At 51.2% G+C, this 13,610-nt stretch overlaps 5 protein-coding genes across 5 annotated transcripts; 2 read left to right on the plus strand and 3 right to left on the minus strand.

Moving 5' to 3' along the window:
* Positions 1 to 399: 399 nt before the first annotated feature.
* On the plus strand, positions 400 to 939 carry PtrM4_085660 (uncharacterized protein; the record flags this gene model as incomplete). The annotated part of the gene is made up of 1 exon (XM_001940162.2): positions 400 to 939. The coding sequence occupies one exon, from the start codon at positions 400 to 402 to the stop codon at positions 937 to 939; it is 540 nt and encodes a 179-aa protein (XP_001940197.2).
* A 5,297-nt stretch (positions 940 to 6,236) lies between these two features.
* On the minus strand, positions 6,237 to 6,332 carry PtrM4_085670 (uncharacterized protein; the record flags this gene model as incomplete). The annotated part of the gene is made up of 1 exon (XM_066106683.1): positions 6,237 to 6,332. One exon carries the CDS (start codon positions 6,330 to 6,332, stop codon positions 6,237 to 6,239), a length of 96 nt encoding a protein of 31 aa, XP_065963621.1.
* A 1,925-nt stretch (positions 6,333 to 8,257) lies between these two features.
* On the plus strand, positions 8,258 to 8,969 carry PtrM4_085680 (RicinB-lectin-2 domain containing protein; the record flags this gene model as incomplete). Its single annotated transcript, XM_066106684.1, has 4 exons — positions 8,258 to 8,370; positions 8,429 to 8,562; positions 8,679 to 8,766; positions 8,837 to 8,969. The coding sequence occupies 4 exons, from the start codon at positions 8,258 to 8,260 to the stop codon at positions 8,967 to 8,969; spliced, it is 468 nt and encodes a 155-aa protein (XP_065963622.1).
* Positions 8,970 to 9,628: 659 nt separating this feature from the next.
* On the minus strand, positions 9,629 to 10,639 carry PtrM4_085690 (uncharacterized protein; the record flags this gene model as incomplete). The annotated part of the gene is made up of 1 exon (XM_001940160.2): positions 9,629 to 10,639. One exon carries the CDS (start codon positions 10,637 to 10,639, stop codon positions 9,629 to 9,631), a length of 1,011 nt encoding a protein of 336 aa, XP_001940195.1.
* Positions 10,640 to 12,171: 1,532 nt separating this feature from the next.
* On the minus strand, positions 12,172 to 13,311 carry PtrM4_085700 (uncharacterized protein; the record flags this gene model as incomplete). Its single annotated transcript, XM_066106685.1, has 2 exons — positions 12,172 to 12,175; positions 12,272 to 13,311. The coding sequence occupies 2 exons, from the start codon at positions 13,309 to 13,311 to the stop codon at positions 12,172 to 12,174; spliced, it is 1,044 nt and encodes a 347-aa protein (XP_065963623.1).
* Between the last annotated feature and the right edge of the window lie 299 nt (positions 13,312 to 13,610).

The following is a 13,610-nucleotide window of genomic DNA, read 5'->3' on the forward strand; positions in this document are numbered from 1 at the left end:
GGTGCCAGTAACAAGCCCTCGTGCTTCTGCCACATTGAAACGGGGTCCACTTGACCCGTGCACCCCATTACCCTCTCAGGCTTGATTACCGCACGACGGCGCGCTTTCAAGCGGAAGATCAACGCTGTACCATTCCAATAAGATCGGCTACCATTCCCGAAGCCCTCCAAGGACCAAGCTTCCTGCTGGTCCTCCCACTGCCAGATATATAGGACGCCTCCGCTGCCACTTCCCTTGTCGCTTTCAACAACGGTACTTCAAACTCGTACCATCACTTCAACCAAACACTCCCTCGCCACACATTATATGAGATCACCGCCAACCTCACCTTCCCTCTTGCGAGTCATTTTCAGATCCGACACCTCTCACCAGAACATGTCTCGAACAGTCGACCGCACCATGCCTACCATCAGCTCACCCCTCTCTCCGAGAAGCCAGCCTCTCGACATTCCTTCACAGGCTCGACGTCGACCAGCCCTGAGCCCGCGACAGTCCAGCAACACCGGTCCTGCTGCCCATCTGAGGCTCCCGTCACTGCCTCGCTTCCACCCAGCCAACTATGCTTCGTCCCAAAGCTCAAGTCATGCAAACACACCATCTACAGGTCCAGACAGCCCTTACTCGCCCTCCTCCCCCCGATCAACCAACAGACAGTACGAAGTCCAGAGACAGATGTACCTCTACCAGCAGCAGCTGCTTGCCAACACCAATCGCCAGCACAAGGGCCTTGGTCCCAGGCCTACTAGCCCTCGCCTTGAGCCTCTAGCTAGTCCAGGAGCAGTCACACCTCTGGAGCTTGAAGACGAAATGGGTAGCTACCTCACTGCTGGTGTCAGCCGAGCTGAGGCCGATCAGCACGTTGAGAAGTTGATTCGCGAAGAGGCTCGTCGACGAGGCGAGTACTCTCCCGGCAGGACCACTTCCGTGGGCGGCAGGTGACTCACGTCAACAGCAAGGCATAACCAGCCAAGAACAACACACCGGGCATGAGCCCGGCTTCACTTCACATACTTTCTTTTGTTTTCCATTTTGGAGTTACATCACAACCATGGGACGGAGCATAAACGGCGTTTTTCAAATCACCATCACGGCAGCAGAGTGACCAACAGTCGAGTACAGCATGGCAGGAGAGGAGTGGAACGGACCATGTTGCAGAGATGAACACGCAAATTCTCCTTCTTCTCCACCTCCAAGTGCTGGAGCGTGGCACCGATCGCTTTTATCAAATACCCAAATCTGCTTCCTTTTCAGAATATCTGCACCGCATCTCGCCTGTCCATTAGCTTCACAGTAAGCGCTCCACCGGCGATTCGGTGTTGAGCTGGTCAGATGACGAGTCTTTCTTGCAAATAGCTCTCAATTCAACCATTCGCATTCAAACAAACTCCCATGTGCTCCTTTCTTCCTACTAACCCAAGAACCGGTGACGACTGCTGTATTCGCCACATCCTTCCTCTCAGGCGTCCCAGCACTGCCTTTCCCTCCTCTCAACCCCTCTGTCCACCACACCGTCTGTCCTACGCGAGTTGCCGATCTAACCGATCCTTTACTCCATTCAAAGCTCCGTCGACAATCCCCACCCGGGTCCCATTGATACACAACGGGCGTCCGCTATCTGAAACACGCAAGCTGACACCTGCTAGTTCGCCGAGATGTACCATGTTCACCGTCTAAACGTAGATTGTTGTCCCTAGACCACCGCTCTTTCAGTCACACACCCACCACCACCACCACCACCACCACCTGGCAGACCCCACAAAATCCTTTCTCCACGTTGAACTAACCAACGCACCGGCGTGGGACCCTGAAAAAACAAACGGACCCCCATGAATCGCGCGTTGCTGGCATGGATGCTCTGCTGGCAAGGAAGAAAGCCTGAAATTGTGGCTTTTTTTATTTTTAAACAGCGGAGTTTGGGTGGTTTAGTTGACCATACACTGCGAACTACGTATATGCGACTGTGATAATTTCTGCTACCATGGATCGCGATGATGATGCTGGATAGTAGAAAACAAGTTTCAAACGGACCGTTTACAGTTCATGACTCCATTATCCGCCTTGTTTTCTCGCCGGCTTGTCATTCATGAGGAGCATGGGAAGGAAAGGAAATTGAGACGCAAGTGCAAGCGCGCACAGCAACTATGGCGCCAGCAACACCAAAACGATCGACCTATCTCGGCGCAATTAAAACCGCCTAAAAGGTCGACGGACAGCGCAAGAGAGAGCCAAATGAAAGAAGATGATCATTCAAGGACCAAAAGATAGTAGTGTCCGCTTGACAACACCCAGCGCCGCCGCCCAAGAATTATACGGGCGGCGTATTATCGAAGTCTTGGTGGAAGGAAAGAGGCGATTTCAGGCTAGCGTAGCCGAACGGATTGCTGCTGTGTGTGGTGTGTGCATGGGGCGGCGGCGCAACATTATTGATGTGTTGTGGAAACCGCCGGGACCTTGCGAGAAGAGGGACCCACTACACCGGTGCTGATTTGCCCAGGAACTCCAAGGGAAATTTGTAGGGGGTGTGGCTCAAGATCTTCATCACATGCTGAGTGGCATGTTGAGATCGACCTCTTAGTCGTGTGTTCGTCCAACGTTGGAAGGTTTAATGGTTGGACGTTGAAGTCGTACGTGTGCTGCTTCAAAATCGCGTGGGAAAACGTGGCATTGCGTCTTTTTTCCCACATCTCCTCTCCTCTCACGTCTCACGAGAACGCATTTTGTATGCAGGAAGACGTCGTTGTGCATGGGTTTACCTGGTGCGCTGGGAAGACGACTGTGCGGTTTACGGCTTCCAAGGTTGCTTGCGTGCGCACACGCATCACGGAACAACGCTAGATGGATATATCCTTACCAACAAAGCTATCGTATGACCGAGAAAGAAAAATGAAAGCCCATGAGCCATGGTCCCTTAGTACGGTCATTGAGCCTCCTACGCAATGGTCGCGGGCATCACGGCGTGCAAAAAGCGTGTGGTAGCGTGTTATCTAACGTCCTAGCCATCCCGGCCAAATGCCGCAAAGTCTGTCTCTATCCACTGTATAAGAGCAGAGAAAAAAAAGGGGTCTTTAGCTTATCGCACGATGTTTTAACTTCTTATCCAGCAAAGTCCCTGCGTCTCAAGAACAAAACGTTGTTGATAACGGGGGTAGGGGCCGTTTGTTGGGGGGGTGTGTGTGTGGTGACCGGACCTCACCGTTCACGGGTGTGCGGTGCCGAAGAATGCCATGTATGTGGGTCCTGCGAGGCGGTGGCATTGCAGGGTTGTGCCCATCGGCTTGTTTTGCACAGGTCGCTGCAAAGACGACCAGCAAAGAGGACACAAGGCGAACTTGTCCAGGGAAGTCCCGGACAGTCAGTGTCCGGTGATGTGTTCTTGTCGCATGCTACTGTGTAATTGCGACGACCCGATCTTGTGGGTTGGGCTCATGTGGTTGAGGGGAGGGGCGAAGGGGAGTCCCGCGGGTGGTAAATTGCGGATGCGGTTGCGGCGTTTCTTCCCAACTCGCGAAACTGAAGACGTGGCTGAGGGGATTTGTTTGGTAACTAAGATGAAGATCAGGGTAAGCTTATCGACAGCGACGTTTTTTCTTTCCGTCTGCTTATCTTGAGCGTCGGTAGATCTGATAATAGAGTATTATCAAGCACGGCTAGCTACCTACTGCAATCCTTCCAACAAAATACGCGCTGGACAACATAGTGCTGCATTGCCAACATCTCAACAACACGACTTGGCCCTGGACTTCATCCAAGCCAAAGGAACCGATAATAAAATAACTTTCTCAACATCCAAAACAACTGCTTTGATCCCATATCATCCTGTGGCGCCCCACATCACCAAAGCAACCAACGAAACAACTCATTAAGCTGTGAAATTGATCTAACCGTACGCTAAAATAGACCAAAGGCAGCCCGTCCCTCGTCCGCTCAAGCGACTTTACCCAATGCAGCCAGCCTTGCATGTGCCGTTCAGAACAGCTCTTACCGGTAAACATCTCACCTCACCGCACGTCTGACCATATGGCGAACTTCTTGGTTCACCGTCCGTTCCGCCCATGTCAGCAACGCGGCTCGAACGGCGCCTCCATTCGCATAGCCATGGCTTTAACTCGCCTCTTAACCCTCGGTTACAGCTTCCTCTGGGTTGTCAAGATGCATCAATCAATTTAGCCCCATGACAAGAAATTCCTCAACCACAGCCTCCCAAGCAACTTGCCTGCAAGCGTGCAAATGAGGAAATCACAAAACGCACCGCAGATCCTCACGTTTTTTCCTGCACTCATCATCGATGCACCTTGCTCATCCTCCACACACTCTGCATGCTTTATAAGCGATTATGTGGCTACCTACATACGTCTCCTTCCATCTCTCTGAGTCACGGATCAGAGCTACGGAAGTGTGGAGTCGATGCGTTTCAGGAACGCGCAGATCCCACGTGAAAGAGGTGTAGCAAAGCGCGAAAATCCAAATTGATAGACCAAAGATGAAGACTTTAAGAGAATACGTCAGCGGCGTGTGTGCATCGATCGCTGGGATCTGGGGGGTTTGAACTGGGAGGCTGATGGGGAAGCTAGGCTGTTTCGGGTTAAGGCGTCCGAGGCTTGGGTACGGACGGGTGATTGGAGTTTTGCCTAGGCTAGTTAGGGATTGACCTTTATACGGTATTGTTAAGAGATAGGTGGGTTGTTTGGTCTTGGAAAGATTCGGAGTTTGGGAGTAAAGTACCTTGTCGTTATTGCGACTGCATCTTGGGTATTGTACACATTCTTATTTCTCTTTCCCTATTTTTACGCGCACCATCAACAAACTCGCAAAAACCTCATCGTCATCATAGTAAGAGCCGCCGGGTATGAAACAAGGCACCCCCACAGCCTCCACGGCAACGGCCGCGGAATTACAGCGGTATAATAACCCAGCAAAGAAAAAAAGTTACAGTACTATCCCATCCTATCCCATCACCAACCCCATCCCACTTTCAGCAAGTCTCCACAGTCCCGATTCACAACTCCTTGTCCACCCCGCAATATGGATGCGGGAATCATTACAGAGGTATTGCGTAGAAGGGATTGATTTAGCCTCACCTTGCCCTTCCTTGCCTGCCCGACAGCCCCGGTTGCATTGCCCATGACTCCATGTCGAAAGCTGCAGCACCGCAGCGGGGGGGGGGCTGATGATCCAATTCCCCACGCAGAAAAGTAAAAAGCTCCGCGCTGCAGGGAATCCAGCGCTGTAGCCGCGGGATGTACCAGGCGGAGCATTGCGGGTAAGGTACCTAGGTAGGCATGTAAGAACCCATATGCTTGTACTTTCTCGTGTTTCGTCGTCAGCATTGATAAGTTTTTTTGTCTGACGTCGGAAGTTTGGCGATGAACGGGGTATATTCGATCTTCGTCATCTATATCCACGTATTTTGCTTCAATGACGTTGGGCTGCGCTGCTACGCGCGATCGAAATCGATGGGTTGGCAAGGGAGGGGTAGAGGTGAAAAAAAAAGTGGTGAGACATCGGTCCGTGGGGGCTGTAAGAAGGCCCGTATGTATGAAAATATTCCGGATGATGGTAACAGGATTTTCCTTGTGATACTTGGTGGTGAGGTTTTCAAGATGGCGAAATTGCAGGAGTTTGTCTGTCGTCTTGGTGCGCTCTATTCCTGACTTACTTGGAATTGTGATCTTCTCTCTTCATCGTCGGTTAAGTTTACTAGACGAGCCTGAATGCCCGTGCTGGTCAATGCTTGCATTCCGCGAGTGAACATCAGGAGACATTGAGGTGTTATCAAGGAGACATATATCCAGTAGCTCCGAAGTCCACATGTTGCTTGTAGATAATGCAATGAATCTCTCCTATGGCGTGGTATTGTCCTCTGCTCATTCTCTCCCTGGATACCCTAGGCTTGTAGACTAGGAAGCACTCATTGAGAGAATAGTATGCTTCTTTTGAATCCCCTAGTTGTTGGAACCTTGGATTAATACTACAGTTTACCTGATATGCAGCTGGAAAAGGTGCAAAGGATATTCAAATCATCACTGTAGGCGCAAATAGAGTGTAACACTTACCCCTGGCTTACTTCTGCTTCGTGATTATGCAAAAACAAGCCCAGCGGTTCTTTGTTTCGCTCAGATACCTTGTATTCCCCGAGATGATCTCATTATGCTCCTGGGCCGCCGTGAACCTTTCGTAATAGTGGCAAAAGCGTTTGGTAGAACATCCACACGAAAGCGATAGTATTCCGAGCAATCCTAGTATTTTTCCATCTTCTTGAGACCAGCAATCTTATTTCCGATCAAACTGATTTGAAGATCTTGCTGTACGAGAAGATGTGGTGTCTTTGTCATTGTGGTGTGGTCCGAATTCTCTTGCAATATTTCAGGTAGGTCCAATACCGAAGCCCGTATGGACACTTTTCTTGAGAATTAGAGTACATCATAGAGTTCCCTTGGAGATAGTATTTTAGTTATGTGCAGTTGAATTGCGAGAAATGTGGGGTAGCTAAGTGCACCTAACATGCATGTCGGTCCATGCAAAGTAAAGTCTCGCAAGTCCACTTCTCAGCGCATCTCTAGAAAATTTGTAGAAGTGAAGAGCATAGAAATGTAACAATTGCCCCTGTAGGGTCCATTCTTTTCTAGAGACCCACCTCTTAGTGCAATGTCTCCTACGTGTTGTTGTGGCAATTCAGGTAGATGGAACGATAGATACTCTAGGCTTTCGGGGATGGTTGATGTATTTATGAGAAATCTCGCCAAACTGACTGACATGCGGGTCTTGCAGTCGGATAGTCGCACTAACCCTTCTGCACATAGAGCTATGGTCTTGAATGTCGACAAGTTCCGTAATCGAACGTTTCTTTTTAGCTGAGATGCACCGATAGATTGCAACACGACAAAATTCGAGGTTAGTTTGACATGCGTAGAGGAAGGGCTGTCGACGGTGTGGTTGTTGTTCAGGCGGTTGAGTAGGAGCTAGTCTGTCTCCGGAGAGTGGTGTTCGTTCTCGGCCCCTCCTTCACCACGTCACAAGCCATCTCACACCGATAGTGGCTATTATTGTCGTCATCATATGTCGGATCCAAGCCTTGGCTTCTGCTTTCTCTACGTCGTAGCTGCTGTGCAGCCACGTTACTTGCTAACCACGACATGTCTGCCTCCAATCCATTCACAAAGAAAGCTCTAGCCTGTCTGCGAGACATACCTACCCTACCTCGGTACCCCACTCACACACCCCAGAACTGTGCGCGCCGCGCCGTCCCGCATACCCACACGATCGTTCAAGATATCCCGCTCAGAGCTAGACGTCTGCCTTAGGTAGTCTATGCACATTGCTTCTTCTACAGCCCAACAGCGGCAGTAGACATAGTCGAACAGAGCTAGTTGGCAATGACATCCCCCATCATGTCTCCTTATGGTATACATACGGTGCAGACCACGAAGAGATTATCCTAACAAGTCGGAGATACAGGAAATGAAGGGGTTCGTCGTGCGCATCGAGATGTCTCTTCCGCAGTACCACGGTACCAATCCTTGGCGTACGCAACTGGATCCCCATCAATTACATGACTTTGATGACATCTCTACCGAGCTTGTTTGAAGTTGCTTTTCTCATCCTAATAGTAACTCACCGATCAGTCCTACAAGGAGAGGATTGGTTGTCAGCCTGCCAATGAACGTTATGTACCTTCGAAATGCTCCAAGAGATATAGGAACACACACTCCACCACTCCTCCTCTGTGCGATGACTTGGTGCATTGACTGCGGGGGATGCTAGATGAAGTTTGCTGCGGACATGCACCATCCGCAACCATCGTGACAGTTTAGTAGCGTGCTTCCCCACATGATGATCGTACAAGACGTCTAGGCCTCAGTGAGCAAACTATTAATGTTGTTGGCACCATGCGGAGCAAAGTCCGTCGATGGCCAAGATATGTATCGGAATTCAGACAGGGACAGCAGCCGCCACTTTTGCCCATCATGAGCTGTTTAGGTTTAGTAACTTCTTTTGAGCTCAACTCTTACTCACTTTGTGTGACCCTCTTACGTCAAAGAGCAGGTTTATTTGCCCGATGTTATGCTGTAACTCACTGAGTCATCCCTACTCGAAGGATGAGGGGGGAAGCTCGAGACCATGCTTACGCTCCCATAAAACTATATATAAAGTCCTCTCTAACCCCTTCTCAAAGCCATCACTCAATACAAAATCTTCCACATTACAATCAAAATCCGAGTCCCTCTTCTTCCAAGATTCACTCCCAAACTCTTTTACAATGTCCGACTACTCCGGCCCCGGCCTTTACGAAATCATCCCCCAACATGCTCAGAAAATGAGCGTCAATGTCTGGGGCGGCGCAACAACCGCCGGCACCGAGGTCAAGCTATAGTACGTTGTTACTTCAAGCAGCCACAACAACTCTGACCGACCGACTGACGGCTTCCAGTGACCGAACCCCCACTGCCAAAAACACACACTTTGAAATTGTGGCAGCAGGAGGCACTTCCGCAAAACCAGAGATTGGAGACCGTGAATACCACATCATCGCGGGCAACTCTGGGCTCTACCTTGCATGCGACGGTAAGTATCATCTAGTTTTGTTTCTCCATCGCATTGCTTCACTCGACCCCTATCTGAGATGGAATGCCTCCCCTATGCATCACACGCTTGCTCTACTGACACGTCCATGTACGAAGATGCCGACAAAATCACAGTGCAGCTTCGCGCCCCTCTCGACGCCAGTATCCGCTGGAAGCTAGCCCACGTTGGAAACGGAGCTTTCTGGTAAGCCCACCAACACGGCTTTTCTTTTTGGTCCATGTACAAGCGAGGCTAACCACGTGTGCCCTCTTAGCATCAACAGTGTCAATGGCAAGAAACAGCTCAATGTTCGTGGCGCGGGCAAGGAGAATGGAACTGAGATGATCATGTACGATATGTCGCCCAAGAGTGAGAATGCGCAGTTCATTCTCAAGGCTGTTGTTTGAGAGAAGACATGGAGAAGAAGACGCCATGCTATATGGTATGGACTGTGTTGAAGGGAGTTTAGAACATGTACTGTAGTCTAAGTTCCTTTGGTAGTCCAACTCACTATCACATGCTCAACTTGCTCATCTTACTTTGGGATTCAGACAGCCTTGGAGCTTGACTCTATTTCCTTTGTGTCTCATCATATGGTTCCTCATCTCACAAACCAAGTCATCACCATCATTGTCACCAGAAAGAACAGATTTTTAACCAGACTCGCAATTCATTCGAAACTATTTACTAAAGGACTTCCCATCCAAAGCGTACCAACTAATTACAAACCATCCCTCTCAAACAGAAGCCTTCAATAGAAGGGATTCCACCTAAAAGTTCAAGTTACATTTGTATACAAAAAGGAGCGGCATCGACCATCCGGTAAAGGTGCCCGAGCTCACTTCATTCTCATACTCGACGTCATACTAGAAACATCGACTTTCCAATTTCCTCCGAGGTGAATTGCCCAGCAACCACAACAGCAAATAAATATGTAAAATATCCTGTACAAACAAATAATTATTGACAACATCCCTTGTAGTGAATCAAGAATGCATCGTTTTTCGTCATCCGTTGCAGCGAGGTCTCGGGAGGGAGTTGGAGTCGAAAGCAGTAAAGTAACTGCTTACTCGTCGCAAGCAGGCTTTCCGAGGATACCACGGGCAAAGTGACGCTTGCGGAGGTTGTACTCGACCGCGCGCTTCTTGGCAGCAGTGCTCTGGGTGAACGCCGCGGATCCACCAAAGGGACCGGCGAGAGCGGCGTTCTGCATGCGGACGACGCAGACGTTGGTGGCACCACCTGCGGTACCCGAGCAGGTCATACCAGCGGGCATCTGGACCTTGACGGGGAAGTCCATGGTGGAGGCAGCAGAGAGACCTCCGATACCGATACCGGGGACGTTCTGGGTGACGGTCGCGGCCTGGAAAGCAGCAGGGTCGGTACCAGCAGATGTGGGGTCGATCATGGCGGTCAGGGGACCGGCACCGTCCTGGTTGACCTGGTGGAAGGTCATGGTGATGGTACCGTCGTCGGCGGTGGTAGGAAGACCAGATGCGGCACCCGCACCAGCGGCGGCGGCGACACCAGCCTCGGTGGTACCCTTGGGGGTCTTGGTACCGGCAGCAGCACCGCCAGCACCGCCCTTGGCAGCAGTTCCTCCGGTCAGAGCATCGAGAAGACCACGCTTGTTGGCAGCAGCTCCCTTGCCTCCCTTGGCAGCACCAGCGATAGCTGCGGCAATGCCACCAGCACCACCAGCCTTAGCGGCACCAGCACCAGCGGCACCAGCAGCACCAGCGCCAGCGGCACCAGCAGCACCAGCACCAGCGGCACCAGCAGCAGGAGCAGCGGCACCAGCGGCACCACCCATGAAGGTAGCGATGGCGGAGGCAGCGTTGACGGGTCCGTTGGCAGTACGTCCGAGAGCGGAAGCCTTGCCACCCATCTCCTTGGCACGGATGATGGATGTGTCGGCCTCAGCACCGGAGAGAGGAGAAGGAGAGTCACGGGGAGTGCCGTCCGCAACGGAAAGACCGGGCATGTTGACACCGTTGGCACCCTGGACCTGAGTAATGACACCGTGGGCCTGGACGGAAGCTGACAGAGCAGCGATGAAGACGATAGAGTAACGCATCTTGATGTGTAGGGGTAGGATTAAGTACGAGGAAGATTTGATATTAGAGTATCGAAAAAAGTGTGATGTCGAAGAAAACAGAAAGCGATGTACGAGTAAATTGCGAGTATAGAACAAAGCAAGCGACCGGCGCAAGTAATAGTAATTAGAAGGGAAGGGAAGTAGAAGAAAGCGAGTCTGGTTGGTTTGATGGTGATATCGACTCTAGGTGGATGGGCAGGACGTCTTATATACAGTCTCTGGTGGCAGTCAAGGTCGGGAAGCTAATGCTTAGCTACACCAAGCATTTCGAGGTGCACGCTAGTTTCCCATGTTCCAAGACGCCTAGCAGGCCGCGGCCCCTCGTCGCCGTGCCTAAACATGACGAGAAGGATGGAACGAGGCAGTGATACCGAGGCACAGACGAGAAACGGAGAGCTGAGACGTTGCTGGTCAAACGATGCTCATGGTTACTTCACTTTTGGTTGGTTGCGCTAGGATGTCGGCTACGGGAAGATCATCTCCAGAAGTTTGGTTCAAGATCTTCTGGCGCCAAGCCCGTAGAATTCATCGGAACATCCATGATGCGGTGCGGGTTGGTGCACTTGATGTTTGGCATCTGGAAGGGATGGTCCGTAGCCCTGTATCAGGAATCGAAGTTTGTTCCAAACTTAGCGATTCAAACAATTCTGGAGACATGTCGTCCCGCTTCTCCCACAGATGCTCGCCTTGCTGACCTGCGAACGTGGCCTACGAATGTGGCCTTCCAGCTTCTGTTGTCTTTGTCAACACGTGTCGTACCACGATATCGAAAGGGTCCACGCATTCACCGGCGACCTTTCACCGCTCTGTAGTGTACCCGGTTAGCAATGAAGCCGTCTGGAGTAGAAGATCGGTGGTTGTTTCAGCCAGAGGTGGGGATTGAAACTCTAAAGTTTGGGATGTGCCGTGGATTGGCGCGTTACTTCTCTCCAGCACCGACTATTCCCGAAACCATCATAGATTGCCACCCCGCCGCTGCAGTCGCACTGCAATAGTAAACAAGGTTGGTAAGGGCGTCTCCAAGGACTTCGTCGGTGAGATGGTGCAGTACGCGCATGATCTGGGTCCAAGTCGCTGTTCTATCGCTTCACAGCGTTTCCCTATACCAGCCCGGCTCTGCTCATGATGGCCGTGATAGCGACGCGCTCGTCTTCTTCTCACTGCAGTCACATATCAACCGTGACAGTTGCAATCCCGCACAATGCCGTGACAGCTCCATTGGGAAGTGAGTGTTGCAGGTCCCGATTAGTCGCCCATGTCGTCCATCATCACTATCAACACCACGAAACACCCGAGGCAGAACATACGATTCAGCGCATCAATGCAGATTGTTTTCCTGGGGTCCAATGCCGTACAGCCACACGCACCTGCGTCATCTTCATGCAACGGATCCGATCCTCCACTCCACATATGGGGGACATAATATACTGGACAGTGTGAATAGATACCAGATAGGTGTGCCTGGCGCTGCAATGGCCTTTGTACCCTATGTCACCCAGGCGGCCACAGTATTATCTTAGCATCAGTACCGACTTGTTGATCTTCTAGATGAACACATCAATTTTTCCCACCCAGGTCCGAAAATCCCTGACCTCTCTGATCCACACGTACCGCACACAAATCTCCTGGAGCTCGAAGATCAGCGGTGTCGGCTCCAACAAGCCCTTGGTGATCGAGTTCTTCATGAACAGTAGTAGCAATTTAACAGCGCGACTCTGCGGCTCTTTGCCATATTCGACGATAGCAGCGCCATTGGAAGCCCCACCGACTGGCAAATTCTGCTCGGACGTGGGTGGAGGTGCCCCCATCTTCTCGATGAGTCGCAATGCGTGCTGTATGTATTGGAGTATGACAGGCGGACCGTCAATGCCAAGCTCTTCGAAGGTACGATCGGTGAGGAGTTTCGTGAGGAAATCGAGCGTCGATAGATCAAGCGGGAGATGTGACAGTTCTTGTACAGCGGCATTGGGATCTTCCTTGAGCTTGCGAAGCATAACATCCTCCCATCGCTGTGGATCACTGCCCTCCTGTGTCTTCGATTTGCTCAACGCTCCTGTTTCTGGAGCTTGTACCATGCCATCGGGCAGCCTATCCCAGATTTCTGTTTCTACGAGCATTTGCATGTACGGCAGGAGGTCGAATTCCGGGAGGATAAATTTATCCCGAGCACTTTTCTCGTATGCAGAACGTACTGGCTCGGCAGAAGGCAGCGGCGTGTCCTTCAGCAGCGCCATGATGTATCCAGCTCGAGTTACCAGTATCTCCCTCGTAGTGATGGTGTCGTTCGTGTCGCTAGTAGTGATGGCAATGTGTTGATGATGGGCAAGTTCCTTCTGCGTGCTCATAAGGGTCTCTACCCAGTGGCTCAAGTAAGGCTTGAACCTCAGAGGCGTCTCCTCGTGCGTTCGCCAGAGCTTGTACTCGCAGTTTAGGATAGCTGTGAGCAGTTGCTGGGTTGGCATGGTCTTGGCCAGCACTTCGTACGTGTCAAGCGAGTTCTTGACTCTCAGAGATTCCTCAAATGCATCTGCTGCGCCGCGTGTGGTTTTCGTAATGTGTTCTAGGTCGCGGATCGCGTCGTCGTACGGCTTCATCGAGTCCATGAGCGCGTCGAGTTCGTCTGGCTCCAGAGTGGCGGTAAGGTAGCTCATATTGGGCGGTATTTATATCGTGCCTTGCGCATCAAGGGATAGTAATGTCGGGAGTGAGACGTTGTAGACTGCGAGGAATACATAGGGTCGAGTTGGGTGAGGTGTCACGGTTGTGAGTGCTGTTGCCGAACGCGTAAACCTTGGAAAGAACGGAGGGCCTTGCCAAGCTTCTCATCGCGCCTTGCTGTCAAATGACCATCCAAGGACGACATTCGATATGCGTGTAATATGCCATGAACGATTGAGTTTTTCTTCAATTTAGGGCTGTGGTGCGTGCGCTGACGCATTCGCCTGATAAT

The sequence above is a fragment of the Pyrenophora tritici-repentis genome, chromosome 3, assembly GCF_003171515.1.
Source record: "Pyrenophora tritici-repentis strain M4 chromosome 3, whole genome shotgun sequence".
Taxonomy (NCBI): domain Eukaryota; kingdom Fungi; phylum Ascomycota; class Dothideomycetes; order Pleosporales; family Pleosporaceae; genus Pyrenophora; species Pyrenophora tritici-repentis.